The sequence below is a fragment of the Rhinopithecus bieti genome, unplaced genomic scaffold (genome assembly GCF_001698545.2).
Source record: "Rhinopithecus bieti isolate Rb0 unplaced genomic scaffold, ASM169854v2 scaffold_44159, whole genome shotgun sequence".
Taxonomy (NCBI): Eukaryota; Metazoa; Chordata; class Mammalia; order Primates; family Cercopithecidae; genus Rhinopithecus; species Rhinopithecus bieti.
Window position 1 is genome coordinate 2085740 of NW_016818573.1, and position 15364 is coordinate 2101103.

At 57.9% G+C, this 15364-nt stretch overlaps 1 protein-coding gene and 1 long non-coding RNA gene across 2 annotated transcripts; one reads left to right on the top strand and one right to left on the bottom strand.

Moving 5' to 3' along the window:
* Positions 1-282: 282 nt before the first annotated feature.
* Positions 283-13289, bottom strand: UNC93B1 (unc-93B1 regulator of TLR signaling). Its single transcript, XM_017857324.1, has 11 exons — positions 12418-13289; positions 12148-12289; positions 11514-11667; positions 8039-8200; positions 7692-7824; positions 6909-7002; positions 6245-6369; positions 5179-5361; positions 4471-4744; positions 2548-2666; positions 283-1041 (listed from the first exon to the last, which is right to left on the bottom strand). The coding sequence occupies exons 1-11, from the start codon at positions 12511-12513 to the stop codon at positions 730-732; spliced, it is 1794 nt and encodes a 597-aa protein (XP_017712813.1). The 5' UTR covers positions 12514-13289; the 3' UTR covers positions 283-729.
* On the top strand, positions 10608-15364 carry LOC108518708 (uncharacterized). Its single transcript, XR_001882458.1, has 3 exons — positions 10608-11526; positions 13343-13458; positions 14569-15364. It is a non-coding gene; the product is annotated as an uncharacterized LOC108518708 (long non-coding RNA).

The window sequence follows — 15364 nt, forward strand, 5'->3', positions numbered from 1 at the left end:
CACCCTCCTCTGTCGAGGTCCCTGCCAGCCGCTCGGCCGCTCCTTTCTCTCGGCTGGGGTTGGCAAAGGCAGTCACATATTGGGAGGGGCAGGGACTCAGGAGGGAGGACGGACTGGTGGGCGGGGCGTACGGATACCTTGCCCCGCCCCCAGTGGGGTTCCGCACTGAGCACTCCCAGCGGTCCCGCTAGGTTAGGGCCTCCCACCACAGCGCCCAGAGGCCGGGTCAGCCAGGCGTGCACCCCAGGGGCGCTCCGTCCCCCGCGGCCTAGGACTCCCCAGTCAGGACAGTACAAAATCTCTTTATGGCTCATTTTCTGTAAAAAATCGTGGCTCTCGGCGGACCCTAGGGATAGGAGATACAAAGCGCGCTCACACGCGGTCTGAGCAGGCGGCCAAGAGCTGGGGGGATCTGGAGCGGGGCCGGGTCGCAAGAAGACCCCGACCCTGCGTCGGGGCTGGGGCGCGTGCTAGGGGACCGCGGGATTTCAGCTGTGTTTTCGAACCCCTGTTCTTGGTTGAGGGGTTCCCAAGGCTCCACCCCGCCTTGGAGGGGGCTGCTGAAGCCCGGAGGTGACCCGGGCTCTGGGAGGGGCGTCCCCAATGTGGGGGAGGAGAGACAGGGGCCTTTGAAGACAGCTCGGGATTCGGAGGGGGTCTCCCCGACCTGAGACGTGGTAAACTGAGGCCGGCGAGCAGGGAGGCTGAGTCACGGGACCAGGCGACCCCTCACTGCTCCTCGGGCCCGTCGCCCCCCTGCGCCTGTTCATAGGGGCAGGGCCGGCGGCCAAGTCCCGCGGGCTCGGGGCCGGGCCTGGGCCCCGCGGGCGGCGCCTCCTCCTCCGCGTCGTCCCCATGCTCGCCCTCCGCGTCGCTCTCGTCCGAGTTGTCCTCCTCCAAGTAGCGGTAACCGCGCACCTTGTGCTGGGGCCGCGGGATGCGGGGCTGGCGTGGGGCCACGCCCCGCCGCAGCTTCTGCTCCATCCGCAGGTAGGAGACCGCGGCGGCCACCAGCGTCACCAGCAGCACCGCCAGCTTAGCCTGGGCGTAAGGACAGGGATGCCAGGGACCCGCGGCCGCCTCTCCCCGCACCTCCCCGCCTATACCCCAAGCTGAGATAGGCCTTTCCCTCCTTCTGGAGCCTCCCGAGCCACACGGCCCTCAACTTCTTCAGCACCTCCACCCACGCTTCCTGGACCGCCTCCTGCAGGCGAAGCTCACATCCCAGCACTGTCCCTTACAGTCGCCACGCCCCTGGGAACCTCAGTGTCCCACACTCTAAGGGGAGAATGCAAATCCCTTTGCCTCATAGGGTGCATGCACCGGTGTTGATAAAGTGCTGGCCACAGGCGCTGCCTTCTCAGGGCTTACAACGCTCTGTGTCCCTGACACGCCCGTGGGCTGTAGTGATGCTTTTCATGGGGTTTTGACCACAACCCGCAGTCAGGAATGATTTTACATCATAGCTCAGTACATACACACATATCTGTAGGCATACTTCCTGCTATTTTCTTTTTTTGAGACAGGGTCGCTCCTTCTCCCCCGCCCCACAACTGCTGGAGCGCAGTGGCGTGATCATGGCTCATTTCAGCCTCAACCCTCCAGGCTCAAGCCATCCTCCCACCTCAGTCTCCCAAGCTGGAACTACAGGCACGCGCCACCACGCCCAGCTAATTTTTAAATTTTTTGTAGACACAGGGTCTCCGGCTGGTCTTGAACTCCTGGGCTCAAGCAGTCCTCCTGCCTCAGCCTCCCAAAGTGCTGGGATTATAGGTATGAACCATGCCCAGCCCGCTCACTGCTTTTTCTTTTCTTTTCTTTTTTTTCTTTTTCTTTCTTTCTTTTTTTTTTTTTTTTTTTTTGAGACAGAGACTCGCTCTGTCCTCCAGGCTGAAGTGCAATGGCATGATCTTGGCTCATTGCCACCTCCATCTCCCAGGTTCAAGCCATTCTCATGCCTCAGCCTCCAGAGTAGCTGGGATTACAGACACACGCCACCATGCCCAGCCAATTTTTGTGTTTTTAGTAGAGACAGGGTTTCACCATGTTACCCAGGCTGGTCTCGAACTCCAGACCTCAGGTGATATGCCCACCTCAGCTTCTCAAAGTGCTGGGATTACGAGCATGAGCCACTGTGCCCGGCCCATTCCCTGCTATGTTTAGTTCTATTTTTAAAAAATGTTTAGCAACTGGGACTTGCTAGACCGAGCCACCATCTTTTGGGAGCAGAGTATGAGGGCCTTGCCCCACTTCAGGCCATGAAGGCAGACAGACCCAACATCTGGAGAACAGGGTACCAAAGAGCCCACAGGACGGCTGTGATGCACCCACAAAATCCCCTCAGAGATGGGCAAACAGACTGGCTGGAGGTGGGCCAGTAAGTGGGGTGCTGAGTTGAGGGCCACCCAGTGGGCTGCAGGAATGGGGCCTTGGCCCGGAGACTGGCTTGGGAAGGGGTGGCGTTTAGGAAACTGTGAAGAAGCCAGGGCAGGGGCTAAGGAAGTACCTGTCATTGGGCATGGGGCCCCCAACCCTGCCCAGCCTCACCTTCATGGGCAGGCTCGAGCCCAGGTACACGGTGAAGATGGCCACAGCCTGCCACCAGTGGTAGATGGTGAAGATAAAGTCCTGTCTCTCCTTGTCTTCGTACAAGATTCCCAGGAGTGCTGCAGGCAGGCGGTACAGGGCAGGCAGGGGAGAGGTGTCACCTGGGGCCTGGAGCTGCCCAGCTACCACCTATGAACTTTACCAAGCCCTGTGTGAGTCCCAGCCAAGGACCGGAGAGCGCCTAGAAAGTGCTGTAAGCCGGTCCTGGCCTGCCCCCTGGTGGATACCCTAGTCACCACACCACTCACACGCGAAAGCAGAAATAGGAGCAGGTGCGCTGGGCTGTGTGGATGCAGGCGGTCCCGCTCTGCACCACATGCGTGGCCTCAAAAGAAGAAAGCTCTGTGCTTAGTCATGTCCTGTCCCCAACCCCAGGTGTGCAGTGCCAAGCGTGCAGGCGCTGTTTCTCCTCCTCAGCCAGGGCTAGGGAGATCGAACGGTTTGCAGCTGCTAACTCTGCAAATCAAACCTGAAGCTAAGCATGGAGAGGGGGGCTTCCTTTCCAACGAGTCCCCCCAGGGTGGGCAAAAAGAGTAATGAATCGGGAGTCAGGAGATGCATACTCGTTCTCAGGACTGTAATGTCGGCTCTGTGAGTGATTTGGGTACTTAACTCCCCAGAGCCGCTTTTCCCAGTGGTGAGATGAGCTTACGCCTATTGTGTGCTGTGTGCGGAAGTTCTAAAGTAAGAAAGTAGGCATGGCACCTGCCAAATCGTAGGGGCCACTATTAACACCTTCGTCAGGCACTCGGGACATGAACACTCCTGTCTTGGGGCCCTGCAGGGTGACTTTACCCCCACAGGAATGCTATGAAGAGACAAGGAGCCCCCATGGTTCACAAGGAGGAGATGGGATGTGGAACTGGGCAGAGGAGATGCCAGGACCAGACAGGGCACAACATAGGTCTGAGATACCCAGGCTGGACTCTGTCCAGAATTGGCTATCCTTGGGCAAAATGGCCAAGAGACTGTGGTGCAGTGTGGGGCTCCAACCCCTACTACAGACAGAGACACCGAGCAAGCCCCTGCCCTGCCAGCAGCAGGCATGACCTCTGCCACTCCACACCCCCAAGGATGACATTCAAAACTGTTCACAGCTTCGGCCCATCAGAACAGACGCTGACATGGATGCCCTGCAGGACCGTGCCCGTGTGTGCTAGCTGTGTCACTGCGTGTGCCCATCTGTGGGCAGGGAGCATCCTGGAGCTGAACTTGGGCCTACCCGCTGCCTTCTGCTATTCTCCAGCAGCCCAGACCTGGGGCCTGGACTCTGGTACTGAGCAGACTGGGTTGGGTCTGCAGGCCTGCTCCTCTCCATACAAAGGCCCATGTCTGTATCTAGGCCCTGGTGTATACAAGGCCACTTGCTCCTACCACACGCTCGCTGAGGCAGAGATCAAAACATCTGCTCCAAGTATCACGAAAACTATGCCAAGGTGAGCCCTGTCCCCTGGTATGAAAAGGGAGAATACCTGATGTGTTTTTCACACTGTCCCTAAGGGGTGTCCACAGAGCCCCACACCTACCCTGTGTAGCCACGAGATTTCACACTGACCCTCCAGTGTTGATGGGGCCCTGTGCCCGCCCTGGGGTGTTAACAGAATGTTCATGGCATGGAACTCCTATACCTGTCTCCAGGCCCTACCCATCTGTCCCCACTGTGTCCAGGAGACTTCCCTTCCACTCCTGGAGTGTCCACAGGAAGCCCTACCTACCTCTGCCATGTCCACAGGACCCTAGGTGACCATGGGACCCCATGTCTGTCCCTGGGATGTCTATGTCCAGCCAACCGCCCAGAGATAACCATAAAGTCCCCTGCCCCACCCCGCCTCCCCCACTCCCAATGCCTACAGTTATACTCACTGCTGAGTCCAGTCTTGTTCAGGGCACTGCCCACACCCCAAAGGGCAGCTGCCACATAGAGGATCCAGCTGTGTTGCAGGACCCGAGGCACAGGAGCCCAGAAAAAAAGGACGAAGGTGAGCAGCAGGTGCACCCCTGCTCCAGCCACCAGGGGCACCGGGCGTGGCAGCCACAGCCCCAGCAGGCCCAGGAGTGAGGCAGCTGAGGCACCCAGGCTGTAAGCCACGAGGAGGTAAGCCAGCCGCTCCAGCCCCACCGAGCACACGCCATAGCCCTGGGGGGGACAAGGGGTGAGCATTGGAGTCCAGAACATCCCAGACCCCGGCCTCAGCCCTCCCCACAAGAAGTGTTCCTTAGGCCCCTCCCTGCCCTCCCTGGACTGCCTGACCTCGCTCCAAGGCTCAGGGGAAGGTTCTGAGAGCAAGTGTGAAAATGCTTGGAGTGTCCCTAGACACCATGGGCTGTACTCCGCAAGGAACCCAACGCTTTGTGGGTGCTATCCCATTCCAACTCAGAGAAGCTAAAATAACTTGCCCAAGGTAAAGACGGGATGGGGTAAGAGAGGGAAGAGAAAGCAGGAGGGGAATATTTGGGATATACATGTACACACTTACACATGTAATTAAAAATTATTCGTTGTTTACTTGAATTCAAATTTACCTGGTTATCTTGTCTTTTATTGGGCAATCCTATGCAGGCTGTACTTACCAAGGCGATACCAGTGCAGGCAAAGAGCACCTCGAAGCCGCTGTATATAAAGAAAGGTACGAGATGGCGCAGGCGGTAGTCACGCACGTGCTTGAAGGGCAGCTGGAAGATGTTGCCCCAGCCCACGCTGCGAAGATCGATCTCCTCTGTGGGCCGGTAAGCGGCTCCGCACAAACCCAGCACCTGTGAACCCATGACTTGAGGGGCAGCCAGTCAGGCCCAGGCCCGGCCTCCAGGCTTCAGCCCGGTCCTTCAGATGCACCACAAACCCAGGCCTTGCCCCAGCTCTCGGCCCCGCCTCCCAGCCCAGGGCCCCAACCCTGAGACACACCCACAGGTCCAGGTCTTGCCTCGTCCCAGCTCAAGGCCCCGCCTCTCAGCACAAAGCCACGCCACCACACTCCCAAAGACGGTGGTCTTACCTCCCAGCCAAAGTCCCCATCCCCTCTCTCTCACATGCACACACTTCACAACTCACACTCAGACAAATCCATAGACTTCAGCCTTGTTTCTCAGCCCCGCCTTCCAGACTAGTCCCCGCCCCTCGGACACACCCACAGACTTCAGCCCCGCCTCCCAGCGCTAGGCCCGGCCCTGACACAGCCACAGAAGTGGGCCTTGCCTCCCAGCTCCATCGCCAGGCTGCAGCCGCGCCAACGCCTTAGTGCTGCCTTCCAGTACCGCTCCCAGTTTGAGCCACACCTTCCAGCCCTCACCCTGGGTCCTGTCCCCAACCCCCTCACAGGTCTCACTCACTCCTCTAAGATCTTGTCTCCAGCTCGAAACCGTGGGCCAAGCCCGTTCCCACCAGTCCCTGGCCTCTGGATTCCCACCCCTGCCTCGGACCACAGGCTTCAGCCCCGCCTCCGAGCCTCATGCCCCCTCTGCAGCACTCCGCCCTAACTCCCCAACTCAGATCACGCTCCCAGGCCTACGGCCCCCCGCCCCGCCCCAGGCCACAACCCGACCCTGGCCACGCCATCTGATCCAGACCCTTTCTCGCAGACTCGGTCCCCAGACCCACACTCTGCTTCACAGACTGTCCTGCCCCCATCCCAGGCCGCACCAGCAGCATGGCCAGGAAGGCCACTGCCATGAGCACGCTCTCCACCACAATGAGGTTTCCGCTCCGCGGGAGCGTCCGCAGAACCGTCTTGTTGAAGCCGCTGAGGATCCCGTGGCTGTTGGTGCCTGGAAAGGGTGGGGGTGGGAGCACCGTGAGTGAAGAGTAGGGCACACAGTCAACCCAGCCACCTGGGTGGAGCCACACCAGCCGCGGAGGCGCGGTGGAGGGACGGGAGAGTGAGAGCAAGGGCAGGGTTCCTTCGGAGAGCGGTTTGGAGGTTTGGGCCACTGGGGCTGGGTGTGCCCCGGGAAAGGGGCATCTTTCCCCTGCTTCCCACCCTATTGCCCCAAGGCTCAGTCGACCTCACATTTCCATACACACCCCCTGCACTGATTGAGCTCTGACTCTTTGCCTGGCCCCAAGAAAGATCCCACTGGCAGCCTCAGCCCAGATGGTGCCTCCTCCAGGCAGTCTTCCCTGCCCACCCACTCTCCTGGCTGGGTCAGATGTCCTAACTACTTACTCCTACAGGGCCCTGTGTCTTGCCCACCAGAGCCGTGGGGCGCTGGGCTGCCAGCTCTGAATCCTGTGAGTGAGGGCCCAGTGTCTGCTGGGAAAGTAAGCAGGCTTTGGGGACTCCTCCCTAACCCCCATAAGGACTAACCGCAGCTCTGCACGTTGTACAGCGTGTGGTTCAGGTCATACAGGTAGTGGTTCAGGAAGTAAATCATGGGCAGCTGGGCGCAGGCGAAGCTCAGCTGCAGACACAAGGGCAGTTGGGACCAGACTCAGGCATAGAGCCAGGTAGGGTCACAGGCATGTCCAGGCACAGCCTTTTGGGGACAGGGGCCTTCCCAGTTCTGGGAGTAGTGTGGTCACAGGGCTGCGCAGTGAGGAAGACCTCCTCCTGGCCAGCACGGTGGACAGGGGCAGATGAGGCCTCTATGATGAGCAAGCTGGGGTGTGCTCAAGAAAGGCAGATGGGCAGCCTGGGCAACATAGAAAGACCCTATCTCTACAAAAAATAAAAAAATTAGCCGGGTGTGGTAGCACACACATGTGACGCCAGCTACTCAGACCACTGAGGTAGGAGGATCACTTGAGCCCAGGAGTTCAAGGTTGCAATGAGCTGTGACTGCACTGCTGCATTCCAGCCTGGGCAAGACCCTGCCCCCCACCCCCACCAAAAAAGAAAGAAAGAAAAATAAATGAAGTTGGGGCACATACAGTGGTGTGCGCATGTAGTCCCGGCTGCTTGGGAGGCCAAGGTGGGAGGATCAATGGAGCCCAGGAGTTCAAAGCCAGCTGGGCGACATAGTGAGACCAGGCCTCTTAAAAATAACAATAGTAAAAGAAAGGAAAATGGGACTAGAGGGTTGAGACTGTGGATGGGCTCCAATGTGTGGGTCTGCCCTTGCCACCCAACAGTGACCCACGTGGCACTCACATGGAAGAAGCCGTAGAAGATGGCTTGGAAGACCAGGAGATAGGGCGCATGGGAGCCCCGTGGAGGCCGCTGCTTCAGCCCCTGCCCATCCTGCTCCTTGTAGTGGGAGTACTCATGGTACTTCTGTGCCATCCTGGACCACAAAGGAGAGAAGGCTCTCCCCTGCCCGACCTGTGCCACTCCTGTGTGTCCTGCACCCAGAGCTAGGGGCAGACCAGCCCTGGTGTGGGGAAGCTGAGGCCCAGAGGGTAGAAGGGGCTGGACCGTGATCCCTGAGCCAAAGTTGGCAATAAAGTGGAGGCTTGACCAGGTCTGCAGCCTCCTGTTCTGTTGCCCACCAGGCTCACCTGGTGATGTAGTTGCCCATGGAAGCCCAAAGAGGCACGATGGCCATGCCCAGGGCCACAGCCGAGGGCACAAGCGTGTAGTAGCGCTCCCAGTAGTTGGTGGAGACAAAGAGGGCGTAGATGCCCACGGCCAGGAACATCATCCACTTGGTTCCGAAAAACCTGCGGACAGTGGGAGAGATGCTGGCACCACGGGCCTGCTGGACCACGGCGGCCTGAAGCCAAATGGGGCCAAAACTGCAGGTCCCAGCTTACCGGGCTATGTGAGGTAGAGAGAGTCGAGGGCCCTGAGATGGAATCTCAGATACACAGACCTGCTGAGTGGCCTCAGGCAAGCTACTGTGCCTCAGTTTTCCCAGCTGTCATATGGGCACAGAGCCCAAACCACGGGCCTCTCACCGCCACTGTGAGGATGGAGAGTGGCCCATGGGTATAACCAGCCCTCATGCGTGTTCTGGGCTCTCTGACTCTCCTATTCCCCCTTCTCCTCCCAAGCTCATGCACTGTGTCTGTAGGGCCCAGGGACACCTCCCAGGAGCTTGATTCAGGCTGGGAGAAGAAAGAGGAAGTGGCCCCACTGCTGGGAGCAGCAGAGCCGGAGTCCTGGTGCCCCTGCCTCCAGTCCATTGCTCTTAAGAACTGTGGTGGTCAGTTAGGAAGTTTCCTCCTCTCTGGGTCTGGGAAAAGGTCACACAGTGACAATAGAAGGGGCTTGGTGAGTGACAGGCTAAGGGCCCAATCAGGCCATGGAGGCTGATCAAGCCAAAAACTACTACTGGTGTCTTCAGGTTTTCTGTATTTACGCTCCTTAAGTAAAAATGCCAGTAAAAATGTGCATTCACCACTGGTGAGGATGTGGTTTAAAAGTGGCACATATAGGCCGGGCATGGTGGCTTACATCTGTAATTCCAGCACTTTGGGAGGTGAAAGTGAGCGGATCACCTGAGGTCAGAAGTTTGAGACCAGCCTGGCCAACATGGTGAAACCCCATCTCTACTAAAAATACATAATTCGCCGGGCATGGTGGTGCACACCTGTAATCCCAGTTACTTGGGAGGCTGAGGCTGGAGAATCGCTTGAACCCAGGAGGCAGAGGTTGCAGTGAGCTGAGATCGCACCACTGCACTCCAGCCTGAGCAACAGCAAGAGTGCATCTCAAAAAAAAAAGTGGCACATATAGCCAGAGGTCATGCACACGGCATAACCCTTTGAGAAAGCAGCCTGGTAGTTTTGGCAGGGGGTGAACATGTGAATTTGAGTCCCTCTGCCAGGGTTCAAGCCTTCAGTCTGCCAGTTACTGCCTGTGGGACCTGGGCAAGTTGTTCAACACCATGGTTTATTCATGTCTAAGATTAGAGCAGCTTCCTCAAATTCTTTAGGAATTAAATTGCACTTATAAAGTGCCCAGCACGGCCAGGCATGGTGGCTCTTGCCTGTAATCCCAGCACTTTGGGAGGCCAAGATGGGTGAATCACGAGGTCAGGAGTTTGAGACCAGCCTGGCCAACATGGTGAAATCCCGTCTCTACTAAAAATACAAAAAATTAGCCGGGCGTGGTGATGGGCGCCTGTAATCCCAGCTACTTGGGAGGCTGAGGCAGGAAAATCGCTTGAACCCGGGAGGCAGAGGTTGCAGTGAGCCGAGATTGTGCCGTTGCACTCCAGCCTGGGTGACAGAGCAAGACTCTGTTTCCAAAAAAAAAAAGTAAAATAAAAATAAATAAATAAATAAATAAAATAAAGTGCCCAGCACACAGGAGACAAGAGTTCACTGCTACTAGTGGAAGTGATAGGTTCCAAAAACCATAAAGCCTTTCGTATGGCTTTGACCTAGTAAAGACATTGTTGAAAATGTATCCTAGGAAAAATAATTGTTTAAAAAATTGAGAGAGTGCTGGATGAGGTGGCTCACACCTGTAATCCCAACACTTTGTGGGGCTGAGGCAGGTGAATTCGAGACCAGCCTGAGCAACACAGCAACTCCCCATTGCTATAAACACTATAAAAATCAGCCAGGTGTGATGGCGTGCTCCTGCCAGCCCAGCTACTCGAGAGGCTGAGGCAGGAGGATTGCTTGAGCCCAGTGTGTGGGGGTTGAGGAGGCAGAGAGCTGTGTTTGTGCCACTGCACTCTAACCTGGGCGACAGAGTGAGACTCTGTCTCAAAAATAATAATAATAATAAAAAATAAACACATTAATTTAAAAAAACAAACAAGGAAACAACTCAGTGCCACCATATCTGCAGAAGATGCTACCATTGCAAAGTCGTAACTGTGAAGGCTGTAGAGTAGGCTAAGATATGCTCAGTGAAAAGAAGGAAGCAAGCGCTGGGCACGGTGGCTCATGCCTGTAATCCCAGCACTTTGGGAGGCCAAGGCAGGCGGATCACTTGAGGTCAGGAATTCAAGACCAGCCTGGCCAACATAGTGAAACCCGGTCTCTACTAAAAGTATAAAAATCAGCCGGGTGGCAGGTGCCTGTAATCCCAGCTACTCAGGGCACTGAGGTAGGAGAATCGCTTGAGCCTGGGAGGCGGAGGTTGCAGTGAGCCAAGATCATTCCACTGTACTGCAGTCTGGGTGACAGAGCAAGAGTCTGTCTCAAAAAAAAAAAAATAGTAAGCAAGCGAAAGCAAACATGGCCCACTTGCATACACAGACACACACACACACACACACACACACGGGTGCGTCCACACACATGCGCTCTGGGGACAAGGATGTGAATGCAATCTACGTGTGGTGGTGGGACAGCATAGACAGCCGATTTCGTGGAGGGCTTAGGCGGGGTTTCTTTTTTGTAATTTCAGTGATTCTAATCCTGCTTGTGCAACTGGAGATTTTTTAAATTTTCAAATTTTTGTTTAAATTGAGTTTTTTTGTTTTTTTGTTTGTTTAAGATGAGGGAACTCAAATTCACACAATTTGTCCACTGGTCTCCAGGTCCCATCAGGGAGGGCGCTGTGGACCGGTAATGGGGAGGCTGAACCACATACCTCCAGGGCTCAGATCTGGGGGAGAGCTCCCGGGGCACCTGCCCAGCCATGCGTGTCTGTGAGAAACACCCCTCAGCACCAGTCACAGCGACTGGGCCAGGCATGGGTGCTGGACTTTGCTGACCAACCAGAAACCCCCAACTCCACAGCCCCAACCCAGAAGGCCACAGTGGCTCTGGGAGGCCTCCAAGGAGGCCTGGAGAGGAGGATGTCACGTGAGACCCAGGCAAGCTGGGAGGGAGCTCAGCCCGTGTGAATCTGTTGCTGGAAACCAAATGTGCCCTGAAGCAAAGTTCCTCTTTCCTTCCCCAAATCCGAGTTTCACCCCCCTTCACTCTCAGGCTTCCGGGTAGAAGAAGCCTCTCCCTTGCTCTCTCCCACCACAAACACCCCGACAGATGGATGCCTCCTAGCCCGCCGGCCTCTACACCCCGCCGAGATGGGAGTACCGCAGCATCCCACGGGAGCAGCCACGCCCACCTGATGAGCACTGGTGTGTAGAGCAGGGCGGCGATGGGCGTCACGTTGATGCCCATCAGCATCTTGCTGTCGATGTCAGGCAGTCCCATGTTGCCATATTTCACCTCGCGGTAGGTCTCGTCGTAGTGCAGGATCAGCTGCATCTGCAGGAGGCCTGGGGACAGGACAGGGAGCGGCGTGGAGGGAGCAGCCTGGCTCTGGGCGCCACCGAGCAGAAGCCGGCATGCAGGCCTCGCGGGGAGCTCCAATCACCGAAGGCATCCCCGCTGGCAGCGCCCCTCAGGACAGCGTGGGTCCCGGGTTGCCACGCCTTCTGCCAGCCCGCGGCCACTTGGCCAGGTGGGCCCCAGACCCCCACCTGCCTTACTCCGCCAGCCTCCATTTCCGAAGGGGGCAGGTCTGTCCCGGAGCCTGGACCCCCGCCCCCCACCCACACCGAGGCTCTGGCTGGGACCTGGGAACGCTGCGCTACTTGACCTCCCTACCCCACCTCCACCGCAGGGGGCCGTGGCTGCAGCTGCGAGGGCGGCGGAGGGGAAGTGAGAGCGGGCGGGAGGCCGTGGCCCGCGGTTTCTGTTTCCCGGGCCGGGCTGGGAGCGGGCGGGGCGGCCCCGGGTGCCCGCGCGGCACCTACCCAGGTAGACGCCGTAGGTGAGCATGCCCCCGGCGCTGGCCGCCAGCACGTTCTTGAGCACGCCCAGGCGCTTGCGGCGGTAATAGCGGCGCTCCTCCTCCTCCTCATTGTAGTTGGGGTACGCGCCCACCAGCTCGTCCAGCTGCGGGCCACGCATGCCGCTCGCACCCGCAATCGCGCCTCGAACCCGTGCCCCCGGTGCCCGCTGCCCCCCGGCCCGCCCAGGCCCACAGGGGACCCCCGCCCCTCACGCTCCTAGTCCCCGCTCACCGGGGCCTCGGGCCCGTCCGGGACCCCGAGCCGATCCTCGTCGCCCTGCGGTCCCACGGCCCCCGCCATCGGGTAGAGCGGCGGCTCCGCCTCCATGGCCCGAGCAACTGCGGACTCGCGGCGGTGGCCCCGGAGCCCCCGCGACCGCCCGGCTACTTCCTCCCGGCGGGCGGGACCTGCCCCCACCCCGCCCTGTCCCGCCCTGCGGGCTGCGTCCTCCAGGACACGTGTGTGTGCGCGCGTGCGCGTGTGCAGGGGCGTGCCTGTGTGTGCCCCCTTGGGTGTGAATTCGAATTCCCGCTCAGCCACTTCCTGGCCCTGTGACTTTAGGAATTAACTCCATTTCTTTATGCCTCAGTTTCCTCAGTTTCCTTGACGGTGAAACAGAAATACTTGGCACTGCCCCTGGGGCCATGGCAGAATTACTGAGTTAATGCAAAGCCTTGGAAAAGTACCAGGCCCACCTTAAGCTCGGGTCAGGGTTGCCTGGGTCATCCCCAGCCCCACCTCCAAGCCTGTTGTTACAGCTCATCAAAGAGCTCTGCAGGGATGGTATCGTCACCAGCTGGACCACACCTCCCACCACAGGACGCTACAGCCAGAGCCCACCTCCCATGTCCCCATCCTGCTCCAGTTTGGGCTGTGCAAATGGGAGCTTGGGTGGGGTCCTGGGAGGTGGAGATTGTGGCCCCCACTGAACTACATGGGGGACCCTGCCACCACCCTGTAGTGGGGCTGAGAGCCACCCGCCCCCGTCCCGCTGGGCACTGGATCCGGGGCTGCAGTGGGAGCTGTGGTAGGGCTGACATTCCAAAGCGCTGGCTGCCCACCTGGCTGGAGCCACGGGGCCACTTTTGAAAACATCCAGATTCTCTGGCCCCTGGGTTCCTCCTGGTTTCAATGCTCTTCCTCCTGCTCCTCCCAGGTGGCTTCCTTCCCACTCAGCTCTGGGAACAAGAGACCACCCCTGCAAAGAATGCAGCCCCTCCACTTCCCTTCTGTGCCCTCCCTGTGCACCCCCCTCCACCAACTGCTCTCCAGGTACATCCTCTCCCGAATGCAGATGATGGCATTGGACACCTACTGAGTGATCAATACTTGTGACTGGATAGATGCATGAGTGACTGGATGACAAACACCTCTCGCCCCGCAAGGGTTGCTGGGAAGGTGGAGGGACAGGGGAGGGAGGTGCGAATCTGCAGTGCCTTCAGGCTTCCAGGAGATAGAACTTTCCTCAGGTGAGGATGCCCAAGTGCAGATGTGGGGAACAGACAGGTGGATTCATGCAGGTGGGTGGCTGGAAGTGGGAGACAGGAAAGGAGCAGGAGAGAGGGCAGGGCCCGAAGCTCAGGGGCAGGAGGAGGTGGGAGAGTAGGGCTAAGGTGGGGGCCGTTCTCAGACAGCAGACACTGGCATCATTACGCAGCATGATGAGAAAGTGTGATTCTCCTGCCTTAGCCTCCTGAGTAGCTGGGATTACAGGCGTGTGCCCCCACACTCAGCTGATTTTGTATTTTAGTAGAGATGGGGTTTCACCATATTGGCCCAGGCTGGTCTCGAACTCCTGACCTCAGGTGATCCACCCACTGTAGTCCCCAAAGTGCTGGGAGTGGGCCCCCCAAGCTTCTCAATTTCCCTGAGGGACCCCAACCCTCTGGGGCCTGGTGACATCTCTTCCTCCCCTTGTCCCTCTGGGTCTGGGGGTGGTGGCAGCTGCTGTGGTTGCCCATCCTGGGCTCTTCAATCACCTGTGCTGTGCCACCAACTCCCTGCACTCAATGTCTCCTACTCAAAACACCTGGAGACAGCCGGGCAAGGTGGCTCACGCCTGCAATCCCAGCACTTTGGCTGGCCAAGGAGGATCACTTGAGCTCAGGAGTTCAAGACCAGCCTGGGCAACATAGTAAGACCCCATCTCTACAAAAAACACAAAAACTAGCCTGGTGTGGTGGTGCACACCTGTAGCCCCAGCTACTCAGGAGGCTGAGGTAGGAGAATTGCTTGAGCCCAGGAGGATGAGGCTGCAGTGAGCCGAGACTGTGCCACTGCACTCCAGCCTGGGCAACAGAGTGAGACCTTCTCTCTCTCAAAAAAAAAAAAAGCCCTGGAGGCCCTAAGCCCTGACTGACCTGATACATCTCCTCTCTCCAGAAAGGATTCTTTTTTAGGTGGTTTATGGAGCTGCTCTTGGGGAGCCTGGAGACTACCTAAGAAGCTGATAGGGTGGCCCAGATAAACACACCAGGGTGACCTGCAGGACAGAGATCTGAGCAGGGCCAGCACTCCCGCCAACCCATCCAGGTTGCAACAGTCTACAGTCACATCCCCAGGAAGGAGCAGCCAGATCTCCCCATCACTATTTACCAATGCTTTTCTCTAGAATAAGGCTTTACTGTCAGTTCTCGTTATGAAAATTATCGATGTTCCTTGAAGAAAAGCAAGCAGAAGAGAATAAATATTGCTCTCAACTGGAACTCCCTGAAATAACCTCTTGGAATATTGTTACCCTGCATTGCACTGACACAGGAGCGTGCCGGGCAGCCCACGTGATTCCCTTCACACCACTTCCCTGGCATGGATGCGATTCCACATATTTTAAACATTAAAGCCATGGGGATGATGATCACTGGGTCTGGCTCACGGGATGTTGAGAGGTCCCCAGGTTGGGGTGTACCAAGGGCTCTGCCCAGTGCCTGGCACAGCAAATTCCCGGGTGGCTGCTGTTTTCCACTGATACTTGAGGCTTCCAAGAGTTGGTGGCAAGGGGCTCACCCAGAGCTGAAGACCCCAGCCCATTCCTGTGCGAGGGCTCCAGGCACCTTGGAAGCACCGTGGGCCGGGGAGCCAGGACTGGCTGGGTGTGGATCCCCGTGTGTCCTTGTCACTGCGTGACCCAGCTGGAAAGCGCGGTCAATAGTGTCTGGGAATTGTGAAAATTGTGTGAGGT